Source organism: Fusarium mangiferae, assembly GCF_900044065.1.
Source record: "Fusarium mangiferae strain MRC7560 genome assembly, contig: FMAN_scaffold008, whole genome shotgun sequence".
NCBI classification, from domain to species: Eukaryota; Fungi; Ascomycota; class Sordariomycetes; order Hypocreales; family Nectriaceae; genus Fusarium; species Fusarium mangiferae.
In genome coordinates this window covers 276012-295750 of record NW_024573928.1, presented here as the reverse complement: position 1 = coordinate 295750, position 19739 = coordinate 276012, and the positions used below count along the sequence as shown (strand labels likewise).

Below are 19739 nucleotides of genomic sequence, written 5' to 3'. Positions count from 1 at the left end.
GGGGAATGAATAATTCGAGCTTGGTGGGTTTTCATTTGAGTCCACTAAGCGGTTCGTACTGCATCCTCTCAAGTCATGCTCTGTACTTATAATTGTTTCTCAGACTTAAGCAATCTCACAACAGGCCATTCGCTCCTCTCCTACGCAGAGTCTTGCACCTCATCATCACCTACCCTGGAACTTGCCATAAACTGGGTCAACAACTGTCGCACTTACCATCCAGAATGTCGAGAGCTTCAGAAAGAGGAGAAATGGTGGCCTACCAGACTTATCGATATCGGTGATGAAGGCGACGGGAAATGGAAGCTTGTGTCACTTCTTGAGAAGCCCCAACCACCACCGTCCTACATGACATTGAGCTATAGGTGGGGCTCGAAGAACAACTTTCGACTTCTCAAAAACAACCTGTACTCTTTCCAGAATGGGCTCCCCATCGCCGAACTTCCTCGCACGTTTCAAGACGCATGCTCGGTTGCATGGAGGTTTTCGGTGAAGTTCTTGTGGATTGATGCTCTCTGTATCATCCAGGATTGTAACGAAGACTGGTCTCGAGAGTCTGCAGCTATGCGACTTGTTTATGCCAACGCCTTTTGTAATCTTGCTGCCGTTGCGTCAACTGACCCTCATGGGGGGCTTTTTCGTAGTCGAAACACTGAGGATCTGAAACCATCAATTGTCCGTGCCGCCTTGGATAAGTCAACACCCCCAAAAGATTACTATGCCGTTGATTCCGACTACACAAACCGCCAATTGCTTGATAAAGAACTTCTGAAGCGAGGCTGGGTTTTTCAAGAGCGACTTCTCAGTCCTCGAGTTTTATATTTCGCCGACAAGCAAGTCTTCTGGGAATGCTTCACTGAGCAGAGGTGCGAGACATTCCCGCACGGTATACCCCCTCTTGGCCGATCGAAGTCCCAATGCCTATCAGTAATCACCGGCCCTGGCAAGATAGCGCTGGCAGTAGACAAAAGACCTGCAGTGGAAATCGCGAGAAAATGGGAAGAGTTAGTACAGGACTATACGGATTGCGAGCTTACGAAGGCTAGTGACAGACTTCATGCAATAGAAGGGGTAGCCGACTTGTTTCGGAAAGCTTTTCACGACACGTATACTTTCGGTCTGTGGAAAGCGGAGCTTTCGCGCCAGCTTGGCTTCTATGTGAAATCTCCTCGCAAAGACTTATCATCGCATTATGTAGCGCCATCATGGTCCTGGGCATCTCTGCAATCCCCTGTCGAGTTTGAGCCACATTCGTGTTGGCCGGATACAACAGTACATGTATCAGTATTAGACCTTAATCGAATCGAGGGAACTTTGACACTAAGGGGACATCTGTTTACCGCCAAGATCGACAAGGAATCGAGATACAACCTGGTCTCTGACTACGCTCGGATCCATGCACAAATATATCCAGACCGGATAGGCGAACAAGTCAATATGCCCGAAATCATCACTCTACTTCCACTGATATCCCATTGGAGTTTAAGTGGCCCGATGACAGGACTTGGTTGTCTGGTCTTGGAGCCAATCCTCGTCACAGTGTCTCGATACTATCGACGGATCGCGTACATAAAGTTCGCGCAAGGACAAGACCTAGCGTTTTTTGGCATGACTGTCTTGGCAGATGGGTCCGCAAAGATTGGCAAAATGGCTCCTTCAATTATCAGCTTGATGTAGGTACCAAGCGGAACGTCTAGGATAAGATGAGACGACGAAGGCGTTTGACGTGTTGTCTTTAGAAGATGAGATTATAGCTCAGATACTATTATGACAATATGCGTTTTTGGGCCTTGCTTAATACGTGGTCTTTTACGCTAATTTTGACAAAATTGCTACTTCGAGCAGGACGCAATGTGACAAAAGATCTCTAGGCCTGTAAGAATCACTAGATTAGAATGATCATCTGTTAGCCTCGCTTTACACATAGTCTGCTGACCTAACATACAGTTACTCTCATTGTCTATTTGCGATGGCTATACTTCAAGCGACAGTAATCTTGCCTACTCTGCTTGCGACAATTCTTAGGCTACCGTACACAGTATCAATAAAAATCATGTACTTGCTCACATGCTGGGATCGCGCTCTGTGTTAAGATTACAGTCATCGAAGAAGCCGTATTCATCTAATACATCCGTCACGATCTCGGTTGATAGTGTAGCTTAGATAGTCCACATAGCCCTCACTATGTAGGAACTTCGATAGAAGCTAGCTAAACTGGGATCAAAATGAATGCGCTAGAAAATAACTACCATAACATGCATATCATGAGGTTCGCTCTATCACCAAGGATCTACATGGAATATCCTGTCTTTTCCACTGCTGTCTTATAAGCGTTCCTTTCCTTCATATTCGCCAACCATTTACTGATAAGCGGCCAATCCTGGCTCTCCGTCCCCAGCTTCATGGCAAAAATGCACTCGATGCTAAAGCCCATCATGATATCTGCAGCAGTAAAATCCGTCCCGACAATAAACTGGCCCTGGCTAGAACCTTATTCGAGTTCTGTTTCCAGCCATGCATTGCGCCGCGCACCATGGGCGCAATCGCAGCTTATAGCCCCGGGACATATTGCGCGGTCTCTTTTGGCATACCTAAACGGGCCATGATGATCTATTAAGGTCAACGAACAGTCGCAAAACAGTGCAATCCTAATGAAAGTATTCAATTAAGCACCCGAAACAAGAAAACTAACCGGAACAGCATTAATCATGAAGGTCCCCTCCGAAGCTTGAATCCACTCCCTGACTTTTGCTCTTGCATGTGCTTCCTCAGGCAATAGCCGTGATGTAGGGTCGTACGATTCAATCAGATACCTACCATAATTAGCGTACATAATCGCCATACTTCCAAAGCAGACAGTAAAAGCACTCACTCCAAGATAGCACCGCTTTCCTGGATTACCAGATCCCCATCCTGAATAGTCGGACTTGTTCCAAGGCGGCCCGGAATCTTGGCTTTGAACTCTAGCCGCGCTAGACCGTTGGCTGCCTTTGGCGAGGTGACCAGTGTATAAGAAATATCAAGCTCTTCCAAAAGCCAGGCGATTCGGATCGCTCGGCTTGCATTGAGAAAGTAAAGAGTGATATCGGGCTTTCCGGAAGACATGATCAAATGGATGAAGGTTTCTGAATCTTGAATAATTAGTAAGTCAAGGTATCTATAATAGAGTTAAGAGTCAAGAGGGAGTGTGTGAGAACATTTGGGAGGAAGAGAATATATATATGTATCTGGTGATTCGGCTAGCCGCAAGACTATTTACATAAGGAGTTCGAAATACCTGGCGTCAATCGGGACTTACGCCTGATCTCCGCAGATTGCGGACTAAACGACAGATGCGGCAGTATCCTAAAGTAATTAACAAGTATACCAGTGGATGACCAATGTTAAATGGTTGTATCGTTGTTCAGCTAATTTGTTGGCTGTTATGACGTATGTCTACTGGAGTCGGTGTATCAGGCATCCAGAGCCGGTTTAATTCCCAGCGTAAATTGGGATTTGGCCCCATCCAATTGTAATGGATACTTTGTACTGTATGCTGCAGTGTAATGTTTTAACGACAGATAAGTTTGTCATTTACAGCCGCTTTCTCCGCTTAACAAACGTCGCAACACCCATCTTATATACTATAGCTATCGAGGCGTACGGCTCCCAATCCCAATCTGATCAAAAGTAACGACTAGATCAAAGAATAACGTACTTTGGGTAATCCCGACCATTGTATCGCATGTTACTGGCAGCCTTGATACAACATGGTATACACTCCCTCTGGCGCAATATGGGCGCATTCATCCATTCTCTGTTTACCAAAAGTCCAATGCATCTCGCCAAACGATTGCCCGTAAGTCTTCGGAGATAAATCCTTGGTTGGAGATTCACAGGCATGCAACCCTCCCCGTCCACGATAGATATAGGAGAAGAGATTTGAGCCATTTGCGCGCAATGGAGATGACTGCACTCAACTAGCCCTGAGTTCATGATGATTTCCTTGAGCATGGTGTAGGCACCAACACGGCAAGCTCCAACGGAGCTGATGAAGTGAATATCAACAAGCAAGCCACCAGTAGACTCTTCGATTAAGAGTTTGGTTTCCAGATCCGAGCTTCCTGTGTCCATAGAAAGTGCGGGGAGGGATATGTTGCTACCTAAGGTGTCCGTCACGCTAGCTTGGTAATTGACTCTGTACTGAGCGGTAGTAAAGAGTGAATCGTTCTCTTTCCAGTCAAGCCCTAGAAGTCCATCAGACGTCCTGCCCGTTTTGTCGGCAATGAACCTGTAATGCCGTCCGGCTTTCGTCTGAATAACGCCAGGTACAACATGTAGTCTCATTGACTCTTCCGGTAAATCTGATACATTTCGCAATATGTCAAAATAGAAGCATACCCCTCCAATAGAAGCAGCAGTAAATGCCTTTTGTGTTTGGAGGGGATACAGTTGGTTGGTAAACAGAAATTGCGCAGTATGATATACTGAATCGAGGCCGAGACGTCGTACAAAATCGACCATATTTCCCCAGTAAGCTTCGCGATGGGCATTGCCTCCATCCCAACGTCCAAAACTTCGATAACTCATAGCCTCTCCGCAGTGAAGTTGGTAAATGAATCTTAAGCCAGAGTGATAGGGCTTGAGATCGGCATGGACTTGAAGAGCAGAAACGTTCCATATAAGGAATATAATGGTCTCGGCAAGTACAGGAAGGCAGTAACCTCTCTTGGATCTTGAGTGGTCTCCGGAACAGTAATGACATTGGCAAGATTTCGCCAACTCTTTCGAGGCTTGAGTATACTTCCCAACAGCACCATCAACAGACATGTCGGCTTCCAGATCAATGTTCGGGCGCAGGGGTGAAAGTTCAGGGAACCATGAAGCAGTAGAATGCCAAAATCCATGTCCGTACTGACCTGGTTGGAAGCCAAACCAAGAGGCCCGGTCACTAGACCCAAAGATACTGCTGGTATCCGAAACGGTCAAGCCTCGAAAGACCCGCGCGGAAGCGCCTATTAGCTGTCCAAATTCTTGCCTGGCACCCAGCAGGTCCCTGAAAGAGTCACCGAACGTTGTCGAAAGACAACTGTCCCACTGGACGGTCCCAGATATAACAGAATCAAATCGCTGCTCATAGGAAATGACGCGATCAAGGGAGTTTATGAAGTATGCGGTGCTATTGATCTGGACCTGCTTGGACTGTGCCGCTTCGTATATGACCAGCAGACGGATTGAGTCATAGTTGGTTGTGGACTTGTAAATCGTAGCATTGTCGGCACTTCGAATTTCGACCTCCAAACCGAGGAAGTAGAAGCCAATAGCAGCGATCCATCCGCAAGAGCGACCACCCGTAAGTGTTACCGAACTCAGCACACCCGAGGAAACACGGGCGACAGCGAGCAAGGCTTTAGCGACATCTTCAGCCTCGTCTGCGTAAGTCTCGCTCACGTGATGACGATGGAATGCCATGAACTGCTCCGCGATGCATGCAAAGGTCGTCGACCTCAGAGTTCCGGAACAGGCTTCTACCAGATTAATCCATTGACTAGCAGAAGGTCGGAGATCATCCGGGGCGTCGCAAGCATCGGCCAATCTGATCAGTATCTCGGCGCAGGCCTTTGGAGTATGGATTTCAGAAAGACACGCACAAAGCGTCAGGCATGTGAGCCCTTTGTGGGTCTCTGCCAGGACTCGGACTATGTGCTTGATGCCGAATCCAAACCAGATGGCGTCTCCGATAGCAGAAAAGCTCTTCAGTTCGCCAAGTGCCTTGATGAGACGTTCATGTCCGGTGGCAGACAATCGGAAAAGGGACGACATTTCCTGACCCATGACGATCGTGAGGGGAGAAATATCGGCGGCTGTAACGCGTGCGAGAATAGAGATGGGCACGGAAACGGACATTCTGGCGATTTGAACCCAGTCAATAGAGCCTTGCTGCTCAAACGGGCCCCCGGCGACAACCGCAGACGAAAGGGTGAGAGTATTTGCCATAGTCGATATTTGTCCAATATTGAAGCAGACGGAGTTTGTCAAACCTTTCTTACAGGTATTGTACTACTGCTACTGACAGGTCGAGTTGGCACTGAAGTTAAGTTGGCTTGGTGTAATCAGAAATGGACATGACATCATCAGAATGACACGACCGTGGTAGCAACAAAGAATTATGAATTGGAAATGTATTTTCAACCTGTTCTATGACATGGCAAGTTCTGATTGGTTTAGATTTGAATTATGCCGTTACACATCATCACCTGGTAAGCACTAATACGAGTGTAATTCCTATCATAGGTCACTGCAGAGAAGATGGAGAGAATACCAGGACGCCTTGCATGCGGCTGAGCGTCTGGCTGCCTAACACTCTCACCCCGCTTTTTGAAACCTATCATTGCCTTATGGACCGCAGCTTTCTTCCGACCTTTCATGCAGGGTTGAGAAAGTGTTGTTAACACGAGTTCCATCTGGCGTTAATCAAATATGTAGTCATTTTGGGCCACAGTTATCGGTTCTAGCGATTGCAGAATGGGCTATGCGATTTACTTAAGCTGTGACTTGAACGACCGAGGCTAGCTATGATATACAGCCCGGTAACTAGAAAACTTCCATCCACCCAAAGCACTCCTTTGTACAGTCACGCGCGGTCCGTCACCCCCATTTCTCTCTTGGAACATATGATCTACCTTTTCCACTGCAACCTCCCCTTTATCTGCCTCGAAATGCGCCGCAACGAGCGCAGTAATGCCGAGTCTCGCTTGTACGTCTCCAACATCACTGCTTGAGGCCAAAAATGCTCGAACTGTAAGAAATAGTCCAAGTATCACAAGCAGCAAGTTGGCAACCAGTAGACATGCAAGGGGTCCTTTGGGAATCTTAGCTACCAGCTTTGAGGATCGTGACTGAGCCTCTTCGGCTGGCGCAGAGAGTAAAGCTCCTCCGATTGCACCCATGACGGTTCGACTGTACGTTTCCGCAAATTTGTCGGCTACCTCTTGTGCCGTGTCGCTCTGCCAGACGTCAAGACTTGTTTGTTGGAGGACATAGGAATCGCCGACGTGAGTATATCCTTGCGTCCCCATCACGATATTGGTAGTAGATGCATTGCTCGGCGAGTATGAAAAAGATTTGACGGATCCGTTTATCGAAGTGTATCGCCAGTCAAGGACTTTGGTACTACAAAGTAATGCGAAAAGAGTTGATCCGTGGAGACCGCTTGCTATGTCAGGATCGTCTAGCAGACCTCTGTTGGGATTGCGGCCTAAATTCTGATTGACGCTAACAATGGCGGTAAAATAGTATGGATTTGGCAGCGACACCAGGGATGAAGAGTTCTTTTTCATTGATGAATCGGTGAAGTAAGTGAGGACCATTGAATTTACCAGAGTGGTCGGTATAACTCCCTGGACCGGGCCAAAGTCGCAATTATAGCTGGCCTGAGGACCGATAATGCCGTCTTCACTAATGCAATGCTTTGTGACAACCTGGCATTGGGAGGAAGCCCCGAAAGATGAAGCTGTGTAGTCTAGGTTGGCATTTTGATTGGTTTGTCGAAGACCAACGAAAGCGTAGCTTTTGCCTGTAGAGTCAGCGACCTGCTGCACCATATTCGTACTGGAGACGTTGGCAAGAAGCTCGAGTGATGGTTCGCTATTGATCAGAAAGGTATTTGCTGCCGCACTGTTGAGAGTACAGCCGCCTTCGAAGGTAGTGTTGATGTTTGTGCAGTTCTCGTTGAACATGAAGCTACCGCTGCCGAATGTTGTGGGCGAAAACTGGGTGAGAAGAACTGTCTTGGTCACAAAATGCAACCATGTATCCGTCGCAAATACCAACATGCTTGACTGGCTCAGTCTCATTCATAACCGGTATAGTATTGGCTACTTACCTGAGAAGCGAGGCCAGGGCTAGCATCCAGGTCATGAATGTCAATGGCTGTGTCATTGGTGCCCTCTTCCTTTTGGAGGTAAACAAATAGGTTATGCAACTCCATAAGGCGCTTAAAGAGGCATTGCTCATGATGCGAAGAATGAGGGCATACTGCCGTGGAGTCGGCTGTCGGGTTCGATCGCCGCTCTGACTGGCCTGAATCAATGTCCTAGACACGGGGAATGAGACCAGAGTCAGAAGAAAAGGCAGAATGAGTGGCGCCATAGTGCTAGACCATGACGCGACGATTATCAGGGTGGTAGCAGGGAAGTCAACATAAATGACATTAGAATCTGCAGATGCTGCAGATTGGAAGCTGGGAGAGTTGGGATTTTTTGGGATGACTTGGTAGTGAAAGACCAGGCCGAGAAGTAAAGCAGAGAAGGCAATGAGAGGAATAGACGATATTATGCATGCGAGCCAAATTTCCCTGACGACCCCACGGATTCGGGCGGTGGGATTTGGAACCTCAGTGGTAGGCGTAGGTATTGTTGGTTGGTATGTATAATGAGGTTCAGGCTCTTGGCCATAGTGATTAGAGGACTTCATGATTTCAGGTAGTGCGGTGAAGCGCAGAAGCAACCTTGAAATTGATTGTGGATGAAGGCTTGCCTTTATTTGTCTTGCAATATCATCTTGAGAGAATTGGGTGGTGTCCTCGTATTTCTTTTTCCTTCTTTCGACTGAGTCTGGATTGTGAAATGGCTTCAGTGGCTGTCGATAGTCTCGCAGCCTGCTTGCAGCCTTGCCAGGGTTGAAAATCGAGAATTGGTCGCTGTGAGACAATAAATTGGCGAGGCTTGATGCTACCCTCCAATAGAAACTAGTGCAAATGGTCTGCTGTACTCCTTAGTGTCATTGGATGGGCAGTCAGCCCAGACAATGCGCACAGAGCCCTCATGATCAGATATTGGTTAAAGGTGGGTGACATTGACATCCTCCCCCCAGGCCTGAGCGAGAATTAAGCAAACAAACGTGGTCATTCAACACCTCTTCACTCTCGGCTCCCACTGTAGAACAACAATAGTATCTATATTTGCGTGACTCGCAAACTAGCTTGGTACAGCCTAGAGATTCTTTATTTGATTTATGCATTTATGTTAAATTCGCGGGCATAAGCTTACCGGTCAGTCGTAGCTGAATGCAAGGGTTGACAGAGCTGAATCAGGGATTGAGCAGTGGACAAATCATGAGCCTTCTTTTGTAGCAAGACTAGCCATTATCAGTAAGACTGGCATGTGCCGTCCGCCACCAGAACCTCAGAGGGTGAAATTTACTGGACAAGTGCTGGCTGGACGAACAGGTCACTTACAGCGGCGGCCGATGTGGCCCTTCTATCACCGGGTCGTAGGACTAGATCTATGTCTTTCGTAAAGGTTGTCAATTGCTTTGAGTATTATACCTTAGCGGCCAACTGATCGCTTGGTAACATATAGTAGAAAAAGAGTACTATCACGCCTATTATAATTAATAGAAGTCTGAGAATATTCATCTGTAGAGCGGTAGAAATTATATGTTGGCGGCAGGGGCTTTATACCCACTGCCAAAGTGTCTAGTTTATAGATAAAAACAGCAGATTGATATGTCAGTTCATAATGCTCTAGGACCTAGATGACTTTTCTGTGTCCCCCACACCAATCTTACTTTTTCCCGGCAAACTAATAAAATCACCTCGAGGAATGGAACCACGGACAACGTTTGCATGATGGTTGATAGGTTGACCGACTTGAGGATTACTAAATAATGTTAGTAACAAGATGTATTTAGACCGTGATGCAACTGACCCGTTGTATTGCAAACTGCAGACCAGATCGCCTTGCGCGTTCATGAGGGGGTCCTTGAAGAAGAAAACACCGGATGCCGGAAGCGTGAACCTTTCCTGTCCCTGTAGGCAGTTACGAATAGAGTTGATATACCACTCGAAGTTTCTGCCAGCGGCCTCGTAACCTTTCTCGAAGCCCTGCCTGAAGTTTGCTAGAAACTCATAGTTTCCCCGGAAGGATGTGGTGGGTTGTTCAATGTCCACCTGGAATTGCAAGCCGCCATCCGTGACCTCTTGCATCTGGAATTTAACGGCCCATTTGGTTTCAGCTATAATACTGGAGATGGGGTGCTTGATTAGCGTCCAAACTTAGAGCTTTATATAAGTACCAAGTTCTTTGTGGTGATATACAGTCTCAGACAAGTCTCCGAGCTGGTTCTGTATATCGTCAAAGAGAACTGGGTTTTTTTCATCACCTGTAACAGACTTACTTCTTTTTGATATTTGGGTCGACTGAGCTAGGGTCGATTGTAAACTCAAATCTGGTCCATTGACGGCCTTCGTATACAATAGTGTTGGAGCCGGCAGTTGTGTAGGCTCTAGCGAGAGTCATTGCTGAATTATCCGTTAGTGGTTACAGATGGACAAACGGAGAGTCGGCTACCTACTATCTCCACTCATCCAAATCTCCACTGTTCCCTTGTGGGTGTAGTCACGAAGTGAAGAATCACGCCATTGCGTGTCCTGGTGTCTCCAGACCTTGGAGCCCTCCGCAGGTGCACCTGTATAGGCATCAAAGAAATCTTTGGCAGTTTGGGGCCAGTCTTTCCCGACGGAGAATTCTCGCTGTTTTAAAGCATATGTGGTCGAATCCTTGCTGGCGTCTTCGTGCCCGACGAAATATGTAGCAGTAACTTCCCAGTCGTAAGTGAAAAAGTGGTCATCTGCCCAGCATGTGACTTGGTCTATGTTCATAGACATGATGCGATTGATGGCTGACAGCTTTTGATTGACGAAGGATTCCATGAAATTTGCGGAAGACAGGATAAAGGTCCCGAACTTGGATGGCGAGTCTGTCCCAGGCTTTCGGCCGTCTGTCCAGTTACCCATACGTGTATCAAGTACCGCACCTCGCTCCGAGTCCGGGGGCGGTGTGTTTTGCCCTACAGTCTCAAGATAGAGCAAGTAGTTCAACCGGCCGTTACCGTTGAGACCTGGTGGAGCACTGGTTTTGGTCTCGGGATCTGTCCAGGGATAGGTCATGTAACGGACATTGTTTACTTCGAACGTGGCACGCTGGCTAGCTAGCTGGAGTATTAGTCACTGCCTGTTGTTCAGTATGGTAACAAAAGGACAAGGGTCTTACCCTTGGGGGCGATCACTGCGAAGCCCATCGATAGCAAGTTCGAATGCATCAAATTACGTGAAATCTTCCCGAAACAAAACTCCAGAGTCCTTTGAAAGTCAGGGTGCAGGTCAGTATAGCTTCGAGAGGTCCCAAGCTTCCATCCAGGTGGGCGGTGTTGCTTGCCATCCTGGTCTATCATCCAGTCATTCTCCCCCCACTCACCGAACTCCCAAGACCCATCTCCCCAAGCCATGCTCTCCAGATCCAACAAGAACTCCATTATAGAATGGTCAGGCTTTCCCTTTGCGGCACTGCGATCAAGAACTGCCTTGCCGCGAGGTGTCGTTTTGTCCAACGCCACGAACCCTGATGATCAGCGACTTAACAGCAGTTGATGGACATCTCTTGGACCTACCAACGTCAATTGGAACTGTGACGTGCCAATCTTCGATTTCAAGAAGCAGCTTTTCGGTGATAGGCTCACCCGTGTCGTCATCCATCTTGATAAAACGCCTGATCTGTGCTTTACCCGACTTCATCCACATACGAAACTTGACAGAACGAACATTGGAGTAGTCTGGCTGAACAATGACACAAGGCTCGCCAAAGATGACATTCTTGACCCAATTATTTTCGTCGGCATACGCGTTACCAGGCTTTGGCTTAACAGCACCATCGATCTCATTACCATCTTCAAGCAGTCTATATAGATTGCTGATACCTTCATTGATCATGTGCTGCGTCCTGTTGAGATTGTTAGTTCATTGTGCAGATTTTGATATCCTATGACCTCAAGCAACATACAAAGCAAGTACTTGGTCGTAAGGTTCAATCTATGAAATGAATCGCGTCAGTACAGGTTATAATGAAGCGGAGCCCATAAGACCTTTATTTTCCAGATCTGATCACCCATTGCAGCGGGAAATGCGCTCCGTAAAAGGCGTAAGAAGGGTGGTCGTATGGTATAACTAGTTGGCAATTCGATATGGGCGAATCTTGTTCAACAAAAGATTATGTTAGGATCTCATATCCAACCGGATATAGGATATGATAACTAAATAACGGGGTAAATGGAGGAGAAAGGTGCAGGGAATGTACCAAGATGAGACAGGTAGTGTTTGATTCATGGGTGAACGAGCTTGGCTTATTTGTCTCTGCATCAGCACATGGGATACTTAACAAAAGTATATCCGTAGAATCATGAGTGTCATTCGCTCGCACACTATACGAATACCGTCACATGTAACATTTACAAGACTGAGAGGATGCCACAGCTGGGCTACATGGATTCATCAAGCACATTCTGTAGGTCAGTACAGGAAATGTGAGACATGACTAGATATGATATGTATACTAACTCCCTTTAAACAGAAAGATCTGCATTGCTTCAGCTAAGCCACAGAACGGGCCGCGCCTAGAACAAGCGGGGTATCGTCGATACAAGGAGGCTTCTCTACTTTCAATTGGTAGATATACGCCATCTTGCAGCAATGACGCCAATCTCTTCAGACCAACAGATATCTCAGTCTGGCCTCAAGTGCTGTCACGGCTGTATCGGGAAATGAGAACAGCGGTGAAGAAAAATTGAGGCCAGCTGTGAGAGTTCCCGTGCTGTAGGATTACGCATTTGGAAGTATGTGCCTTTTCAGCTTTGGTTACAGAGACGATCGGTACTCAATCTAGATTTCGATGAAGTCATTGAGGGACATACTGGTGCCAATGAAATGTCTCAAATTGTGACAATGCCTTGATATCGGACTTTATATGTGCGACTCGCTTGAGAGACACATCCTTCCCAGCTGTGCAGGGATCAAAGTCAATGAAGACGCTCAACGATCGACAGAAAACCTGGCCCATGTTGTACACCCCTTCCCCGAGAGGTATCGGCCTGCTTTTGACGGCTACCCTTCGAACAATGTAGCCAGTGGTTAAATAATCACTTCTTTACAGATTACTACTGATATCACATAACTCGCCATTTCTCTATTGATCCTGGTATTGCCGATTTCTTACGCATATCATCTCTATCTTGCAAGCATGGCTACCATTAAGATCGACTCAGAGTTGATGACCAATTACGTGTCTACCGTTCCCGTCCCCGCTGGTAGCCATCACGTTACTGTTCTCGATCACAAACGGATGCCAATGGTCTTTTGTCTTAGTAATGATCGGCCGTCACCTCGGCTCCAGATACGTAAGAGACCTATCTTTTGAGGGGCAATTCCATTCAAGATTATCTTACAAGATCAGTGCGTCGAGACGCAGAAGGCCACTCGCAGCTGTTTGATATACACGCTCTAATCGGCTTGCCGAAGGATGCTTACGTTCAAATATTCCATGTAGAGCAGTCTTGGGACTTGAGACTCCACCTTGCTGTTGCATACGGAGACGGAAAGGGGTCGAAGTCGTATCTTCATCTCATGAAGCCTTTCGCGCCGGAGTTGCTGCGACAAAGTGATGATGCACTGCCTCATATACCTGGAGAGGCTCAATTCGGGACTATACAAAAGATTCTCATGGTCTGTAAGACTCTTGCTCCTCGCTCATAGCTACTTACCCATGCGGAGTAGGCACCATTCTCCGGAACCAACAGCAATGTGATATACCCGGACATCTTCCTCATCCATCAGGAGCCAGATCAAACTATTTCGTGGGGAAAGGATATCTGGCATATCCAGGTTCAGCCAAGGTTCAGAAGCTGGTCTGCTTCCAAAGAGCTCGATACTCCGGAAAACGTGTCTGAGATATTGGACATTGCGCCTGCTTCGAGCTCATACGGCCAGGGGCTCTATGTTCTGTATATTACACAAGGGAAAACAAAACTCTATGCTCGATACATTAGACCCGATCCCAATGCCACTGATGGCACCCAGTTCACCTTCACGACCCCTGTCAGTTGTCCTGAAGGTATGTAACTGATTGGCAGTTCTAATGATGCTTCCTATCAATGCTTACCTTGCTCAGGCGCGCGATGTATTGCGTCGCTGTCGAATAACAAGGGATATAGTGGTCTTTTGATTGCCGCGTCCGACGGTATTAGATATCTAACAGTCAGCGATGCCACTTCCAGGGACAGGCCAGGAAAGCTCATCTTCACCGACGAAATACTACAGAACCTCAGACAGCTTCATTTGTGTCAAGATCAGAACGACGTAGCTATCTGGTTTCGGAACAACAAAGGCGAGCTGGGGTACATCCGTACTAAGGCTGATAGTGTGGCAGAAGCCTCAACTTGTTCCCTTCTATTATCCCCCGGCTTGTCCAGTTCCTTCTCAGCGGCCATTACCGCACCGCATAGTTATACTGGCCAGGCAGTCCGACAGATGGTGGTTTCCAACGATCGATCCGGGAATCTCATGCTGATTGAACAAACGGCTGACATTGGACTCTGGCGAAAGACGCCATTTTACCAACCCTCGTCGAACGAACCCACGCCTCTGAAGAGCTACACAATAACTATGAAGGCCAAGGACGACAAAGGCAATAGTTTATCTTCAGGGAGCATCCGTGTCTCGGCATCCTCATCGATCAGCATACTCCTCAACGGGCGGAATCTTCTCCTTACCACTGTACCAATGTGGTTGGATTGCGATCCGGCGGGCAATCTCGACTTCATTGTTCCAAGTGATAGTCTTGGCTCACAGAAGCTGATTATTGATCAAGTAAGAGGTGAGCAAGGCAAGATCTTGCCATTCACACGAACGGAGTATGATGCCTCGGCGAAACCCATGCAGCTTCTAGGTCAGAAGCTTGAATGGATCAAGTCTTTGGACCAGTTCAAGAACCTCAAAACACAGTCTGGAGAAGACTTGTTTGAAGAGGATGTGAAGAGCGATGAGGCCCTGATGAAAAATGCCCATGGCTGTCTTCAGAGTCTCTTGGGGGTCTACAGTTCAATGCAGTCACATAATTCCTCATTGTCTGCGCAGTCAGATCCGAAAATCGCAGCAGACTCGGACATGGTAGCCAGCGATCAAGTCTCGACACAGAGTTCCGGCAGCGCGTTCATGGATGCGTTCTACTGGCTAAGGGAGAAATTCAATGAGGTCAAAGAATGGGTCATTGAAAAAGCAGGTAATGAAAATCATAGTCCAGTACTCCGGTTTAACTCGTTACTAATGCACTTTGCAGGTAAGGTCTGGATGTTTGTTTGCAAGATTACAGGGGAAGTTAAGAAACTTGTCCTTGACTGTGTCGAGAAGATCTGCGAAGTCGCTACATGGGTATGTTGATGAGGTCCCCTCTATAACACTGCCAGCATTAACAGACTCTTATAGATCTGGAAAAAGGTCAAGGTAGGATGGCAGAAACTAGTAGATTTTATCGGGTTCATGTTCAACTGGCGCGACATCTTGGCCACTAAAAATACCATCTCGAGCACCATCACAGCCGGCTTAGGCTATGCCGCAACTAAGATAGACGGCCTACAGACCAAGGTGGACGGCTTCCTCACATCGCTAGAGCGCACAGTGGACCAGTTTGGCTCTAGCATCACATTGGATAAGAAACTTGGCGGAGAAAACATGCCCAGTGACCAGAAGGTATCAGACGCGCAGTCGTCCACTGCAACTACGTGGGCTTCAGAGCGACTGAGAAACGGGGGTGCTAGCACAAGTACCAAAGCAGACTTTCAAGGTGACCTAAAGAATACATCGCTCTTTTTAGACTTGACTTCTAATCAGTTACCAGGGAGCACAAAGTCGGATGAGGCTACCAAGTTCTGGGAGTCTTTCATGGCGCCCGAGATCGCCAAGCTCGGCGCTGCCATGAGCCAACTCGGTCAGGACATAACTATGCTGTTCATGAAGAACGGTTCAATCAACGGTGACGACATCATCAAGGTTTCCAAGAGCATTGTCAAGGCAGGAATCGCATCCGTAAGGGCCATAGTCATAGGCCTATTAAAACTCGTCAAGGTCTTCGTTCAGAAGCTTTCCGAACTAGGCAATGCCGAGATAAACATCCCTATTTTCTCTTGGCTCTACAAGAAAATAAGTGGTGGTCATGCATTGACGCTTTTCGACGCAGTCTCCCTGATCATTGCTATCCCAACAACTATCTTCGCAAAACTCATAACTGGAAAAGCCCCGCCGACTTTCGCCACGATGGATGCCAGCCTCATCAGGGGCCTTATTGAGGGGAATGGTGTTCCTTACAGCACGAAAACTGACTGGACAATCTTCTGCGGCGAGGTTGTTGTTGGCATCACGTTGACGTCAGGCGCTGTTAGTCTAATCAAGCTACTCTACAAAACTGCTACTCAGGGACTGGACGATGTCCTGGACGAGTTGGATGAAGGACCTTCGTCTCTCTTTGACGTCTTTGGTATTGTTGTTGATATCATAGGGTCGTTGATGGCAATACCTGAACAGAATGATATGCCCGGGGCTGCGTACCGAAATGCAGTAAGTACCTTTGAGTTAGTATCGGCGAAACCAGACTCCTAATCATGCAATCCAGATAAGCGCTATATCCTGCTTCCGAGGCTTTTACCATACATTTGCCTTCTTCGTCAAAGGAAAAGGCTCGGTGGAGAAGGTTGTCCTGGTTCTGGATCTCTTGACAGTCTTTGCCAATCTCGGCCTCTCCATTGCTGTTGGCGTTGAGGAAACAAAGGCGGCGGATTCATGGGAGGATTATGATAAAGATGCAACGGAAACAGGATTCATAACCTCGGGGCTCAACACATTGGCGGGCGTTGCTTACTTCACTGCGTTTTTCTTCAAAACGAACCCGGGGATCTCGTCTGCAAGCGCAGCTGTGATGGTCGGGACGGTGGCGGCGGGAGCTGCGCTTGAGGGTATGGTCTTCAAGTTGCAATACGACAAAAGTAGAAAGATAGCACTACCTAGCCCGCCTCCATTTTAAGTGCTAGTAGTCTCGGAGTACTGATCTTGTGTAAATCATCACCTATAGATCCGGAGACGATATTCCTTCTCGAGCGTTCTCTTTTCTTGCTCAGGCTAGGTGCAGCAGTAAAAATAGGTTACATTCTCTTTTCCCCTACTGTCAGCCTTATATGGGACCATTAAGCCTTTAATCCTTAAGATAGAGGCCTAAAAATCAAGGCCCCTATAGTAAGCCAGTATGATAGGAGTCAATATTAGAGAAGGTTTATCTACCTTGCGTGTGATAACACTTTCCCCATCCCTCAAAGCTAGTATATGAAATACATGATCTTGCAGGCATTCGAAAATGATCCAGGCAAGCAAGTTGAGGCTAAATAATCATTGAACATGTCTTTATTCCTTTGGGCAAATGGTTGCAGCTATTTACTCCTACAGAGCCTTACCATTGGTGACTACCTCACAGTCATTCAATCTCTGCATGCCATCGACAAAGGTCAGCCCAGCAGCCTTAGCCCACCTAGGGTCGATAGCCCCGAGATGAATATGCGGCGTGTCATCCATCTCGTGATCGAACGTCTCCTTGACAAGCCCGTCGCCAAGATACAAGAATCGGTTTGCGCTCTTCTTCCCACTGGCAGCATACTTGATATCATAGTCCTCCCAACGGACTTTTCTCAAGGCTCTGACAAACTGCAGTGTTATACCAGGCCAAATGACATTCACTCGGCCTTTCAACGGGCCAGTCTGTGTCTTGTACCAAGCTGGGCAGTCCCATGACCAAGCGCAGCCTTTCAACCATGTCTGAGCATGTTCCACGAAGTCGTCCATAGCTTCTTGCTTGGGCACCACGCTGATGATGTTGTGCTCCATCTGCAGCTTCTGGATGACTTGGACTACGTAGTTGGCCACTGCGTCCATGGGTCCGATGAGAGATCCGTTGGCAGAGGGCCAGTAGGCGCCAGTGCTACCGTGGAAGTAATTCGGGAATTGCGCTAAAGCGACCGACATGTAACTGTCCGGGCTCTGTTTAAGGAACTTAGATATAAGGAGACCGTTTGGCCCGATGACCTCAAATCGTGGAATGAGGTCGACATTGAAACCTGGTTTTGGTCAGCATGTCTATAAACGATCTTCTTGGAGTAGACCTACCAGTTGCACAGACTACGGCGTCAACCTTCCGTTCGACGCCATCTGTATCGATGACGCCGTCTTCCGTCAGCTTTGCCACGGCTTTGAAGACGACCTCGACGTTTGGCTCTTGGACTGCATTTATAAAAGGGTCACCTGGAGTGATGCGACGGCATCCGGGAACAAATTCAGGAGTAAACCCTGAAGCAGATTAGTATGTAGCTGAATCAAATGTTCCTTAAACTCACCCTGGAGAAGCTTTGGATCTTTGATCTTAATCTTCATTTGATCGTAAAAGAACTTGATGGCATTTCTCTGGTGATCAGTGTCGCTGTAAAAAACTGGGAAGAGGCCATTGAGACGCCTCTCAACACTCTTTCCATGGGCCTGAAGCTTGGAGGGATTCTTTTTGAACTCCTCTCGGTCCTCTGGTGAGTCTTTGAACACAGTTAGTATCCAGGGTTCGATCATGGAAGCAACTTGGACGTACATTCTGGGCTAAACTCATCACCTGCGAGTCCAGGTGCAAACCAGACCGGAGTGCGAGAGAAGACAGTCATCTTGGAAACATGAGGCTGATGGATGTCAGCAACACTGAGGCGTTGAACGAAAGTAGTAGTGACTTGCCTGCATGCTAGGCACGACCTGTACTGCCGAGGCACCGCTGCCAATTACAGCAACGGTCTTGTTCTTCCACGCCTCTTGGTCGAATTGGTCATCCCATTCAGCAGTGTGAAGCAACTGAAACATCCGTGAGTACAAAATCAGCACACGCAGTCTGTAAACTCACTGTTCCCTTGAATTTCTCGAGGCCCTCAACATTAGGCCACTGATAGACATGTTGACTTCCAGCGTTATTCACCAAGATCTCTGCATCTTGGTGATACTCCCGATGCTCGCCATTTGGTAGCTCTTCCCGCACAAAGACGCGCCAGAACCCCTCCTCATGCCACTCAGCCTTCAGAACCCTGGTATGAAACTTGATATACTTGTCAAGGTCAAATGTGGTGGCGCATTTCTGGAGGTACTTTTGGATGTCTTGACCTCTTTGCTCAGTCAGTACCAGCGGAATTCTCCATGGACTTTCCAACTCACGGGCTGAGGAAACGGGGCCAATCTGGATTCGGCGCAAAGCTGTATTGATACACGTGAGATGGGACATCACATGCAACTCCAGGATATCTGTTATGGTTCCAGACACCTCCTAGCTTACTACTCTTTTCGAATACAGTGAGGTCGAAGTTTTCGCACTTGTTGGAAACCCAGTACGCGAGATTGATGCCGAAGAGGCCAGCACCTATGTTGATGACCCGAATCTTTCGATTGGCTGGGAGAGCATATGTCAGCATGAATAGTATCTAGATAATCATAAGGGAAGAGTCTGGACTGACATGGGTTACCAAAAGTCTTGTCTGAGATTTTGTAGTCTGGATTATAGTTCTGATAGAACTGACTCCACACTTTGGCCTGAGTCAGCTTGTTGGCCAGCTCTTGCGAATCAAGGATATCAGGGCTCATGGTTATGAAAGATAATACTAAGTGTCGCGTTCTAAGATAAGGATGATGTCTTTTGCTTCAACCAAATGGTCTCTAAAGCTGTATTATACACTCTGATACGGATTTTTTCTGATAAAGTGTATGTCTAAGAAAAGCTTGTCAGACATTCAGGCAAACGGTCCGCGGGTTCCATTGTATTCGGAAACTTGAGAAAGCTCGGAACTTCCATCTTGCAAGCGATGGAGAGCGG

At 47.4% G+C, this 19739-nt stretch overlaps 7 protein-coding genes across 7 annotated transcripts; 2 read left to right on the top strand and 5 right to left on the bottom strand.

Annotated features, from left to right (window-relative positions):
* Positions 1 to 75: 75 nt before the first annotated feature.
* FMAN_11025 (uncharacterized protein) lies at positions 76 to 1677 on the top strand (the record flags this gene model as incomplete). Its single annotated transcript, XM_041833784.1, has 1 exon — positions 76 to 1677. One exon carries the CDS (start codon positions 76 to 78, stop codon positions 1675 to 1677), a length of 1602 nt encoding a protein of 533 aa, XP_041684113.1.
* A 988-nt stretch (positions 1678 to 2665) lies between these two features.
* FMAN_11024 (uncharacterized protein) lies at positions 2666 to 3105 on the bottom strand (the record flags this gene model as incomplete). The annotated part of the gene is made up of 2 exons (XM_041833783.1): positions 2666 to 2813; positions 2873 to 3105. The coding sequence occupies 2 exons, from the start codon at positions 3103 to 3105 to the stop codon at positions 2666 to 2668; spliced, it is 381 nt and encodes a 126-aa protein (XP_041684112.1).
* Positions 3106 to 3681: 576 nt separating this feature from the next.
* On the bottom strand, positions 3682 to 5976 carry FMAN_11023 (uncharacterized protein; the record flags this gene model as incomplete). Its single annotated transcript, XM_041833782.1, has 1 exon — positions 3682 to 5976. One exon carries the CDS (start codon positions 5974 to 5976, stop codon positions 3682 to 3684), a length of 2295 nt encoding a protein of 764 aa, XP_041684111.1.
* A 572-nt stretch (positions 5977 to 6548) lies between these two features.
* Positions 6549 to 8454, bottom strand: FMAN_11022 (uncharacterized protein; the record flags this gene model as incomplete). The annotated part of the gene is made up of 2 exons (XM_041833781.1): positions 6549 to 7815; positions 7865 to 8454. 2 exons carry the CDS (start codon positions 8452 to 8454, stop codon positions 6549 to 6551), a joined length of 1857 nt encoding a protein of 618 aa, XP_041684110.1.
* Positions 8455 to 9505: 1051 nt separating this feature from the next.
* On the bottom strand, positions 9506 to 11928 carry FMAN_11021 (uncharacterized protein; the record flags this gene model as incomplete). The annotated part of the gene is made up of 8 exons (XM_041833780.1): positions 9506 to 9641; positions 9690 to 10004; positions 10159 to 10282; positions 10336 to 10971; positions 11034 to 11381; positions 11431 to 11759; positions 11820 to 11848; positions 11902 to 11928. The coding sequence occupies 8 exons, from the start codon at positions 11926 to 11928 to the stop codon at positions 9506 to 9508; spliced, it is 1944 nt and encodes a 647-aa protein (XP_041684109.1).
* A 1124-nt stretch (positions 11929 to 13052) lies between these two features.
* On the top strand, positions 13053 to 16883 carry FMAN_11020 (uncharacterized protein; the record flags this gene model as incomplete). Its single annotated transcript, XM_041833779.1, has 8 exons — positions 13053 to 13209; positions 13266 to 13534; positions 13586 to 13922; positions 13980 to 15089; positions 15147 to 15238; positions 15293 to 15650; positions 15705 to 16420; positions 16476 to 16883. The coding sequence occupies 8 exons, from the start codon at positions 13053 to 13055 to the stop codon at positions 16881 to 16883; spliced, it is 3447 nt and encodes a 1148-aa protein (XP_041684108.1).
* Positions 16884 to 17293: 410 nt separating this feature from the next.
* Positions 17294 to 19510, bottom strand: FMAN_11019 (related to monooxygenase; the record flags this gene model as incomplete). Its single annotated transcript, XM_041833778.1, has 8 exons — positions 17294 to 17964; positions 18014 to 18193; positions 18241 to 18429; positions 18483 to 18567; positions 18620 to 18733; positions 18783 to 19038; positions 19088 to 19319; positions 19384 to 19510. 8 exons carry the CDS (start codon positions 19508 to 19510, stop codon positions 17294 to 17296), a joined length of 1854 nt encoding a protein of 617 aa, XP_041684107.1.
* Positions 19511 to 19739: the final 229 nt, after the last annotated feature.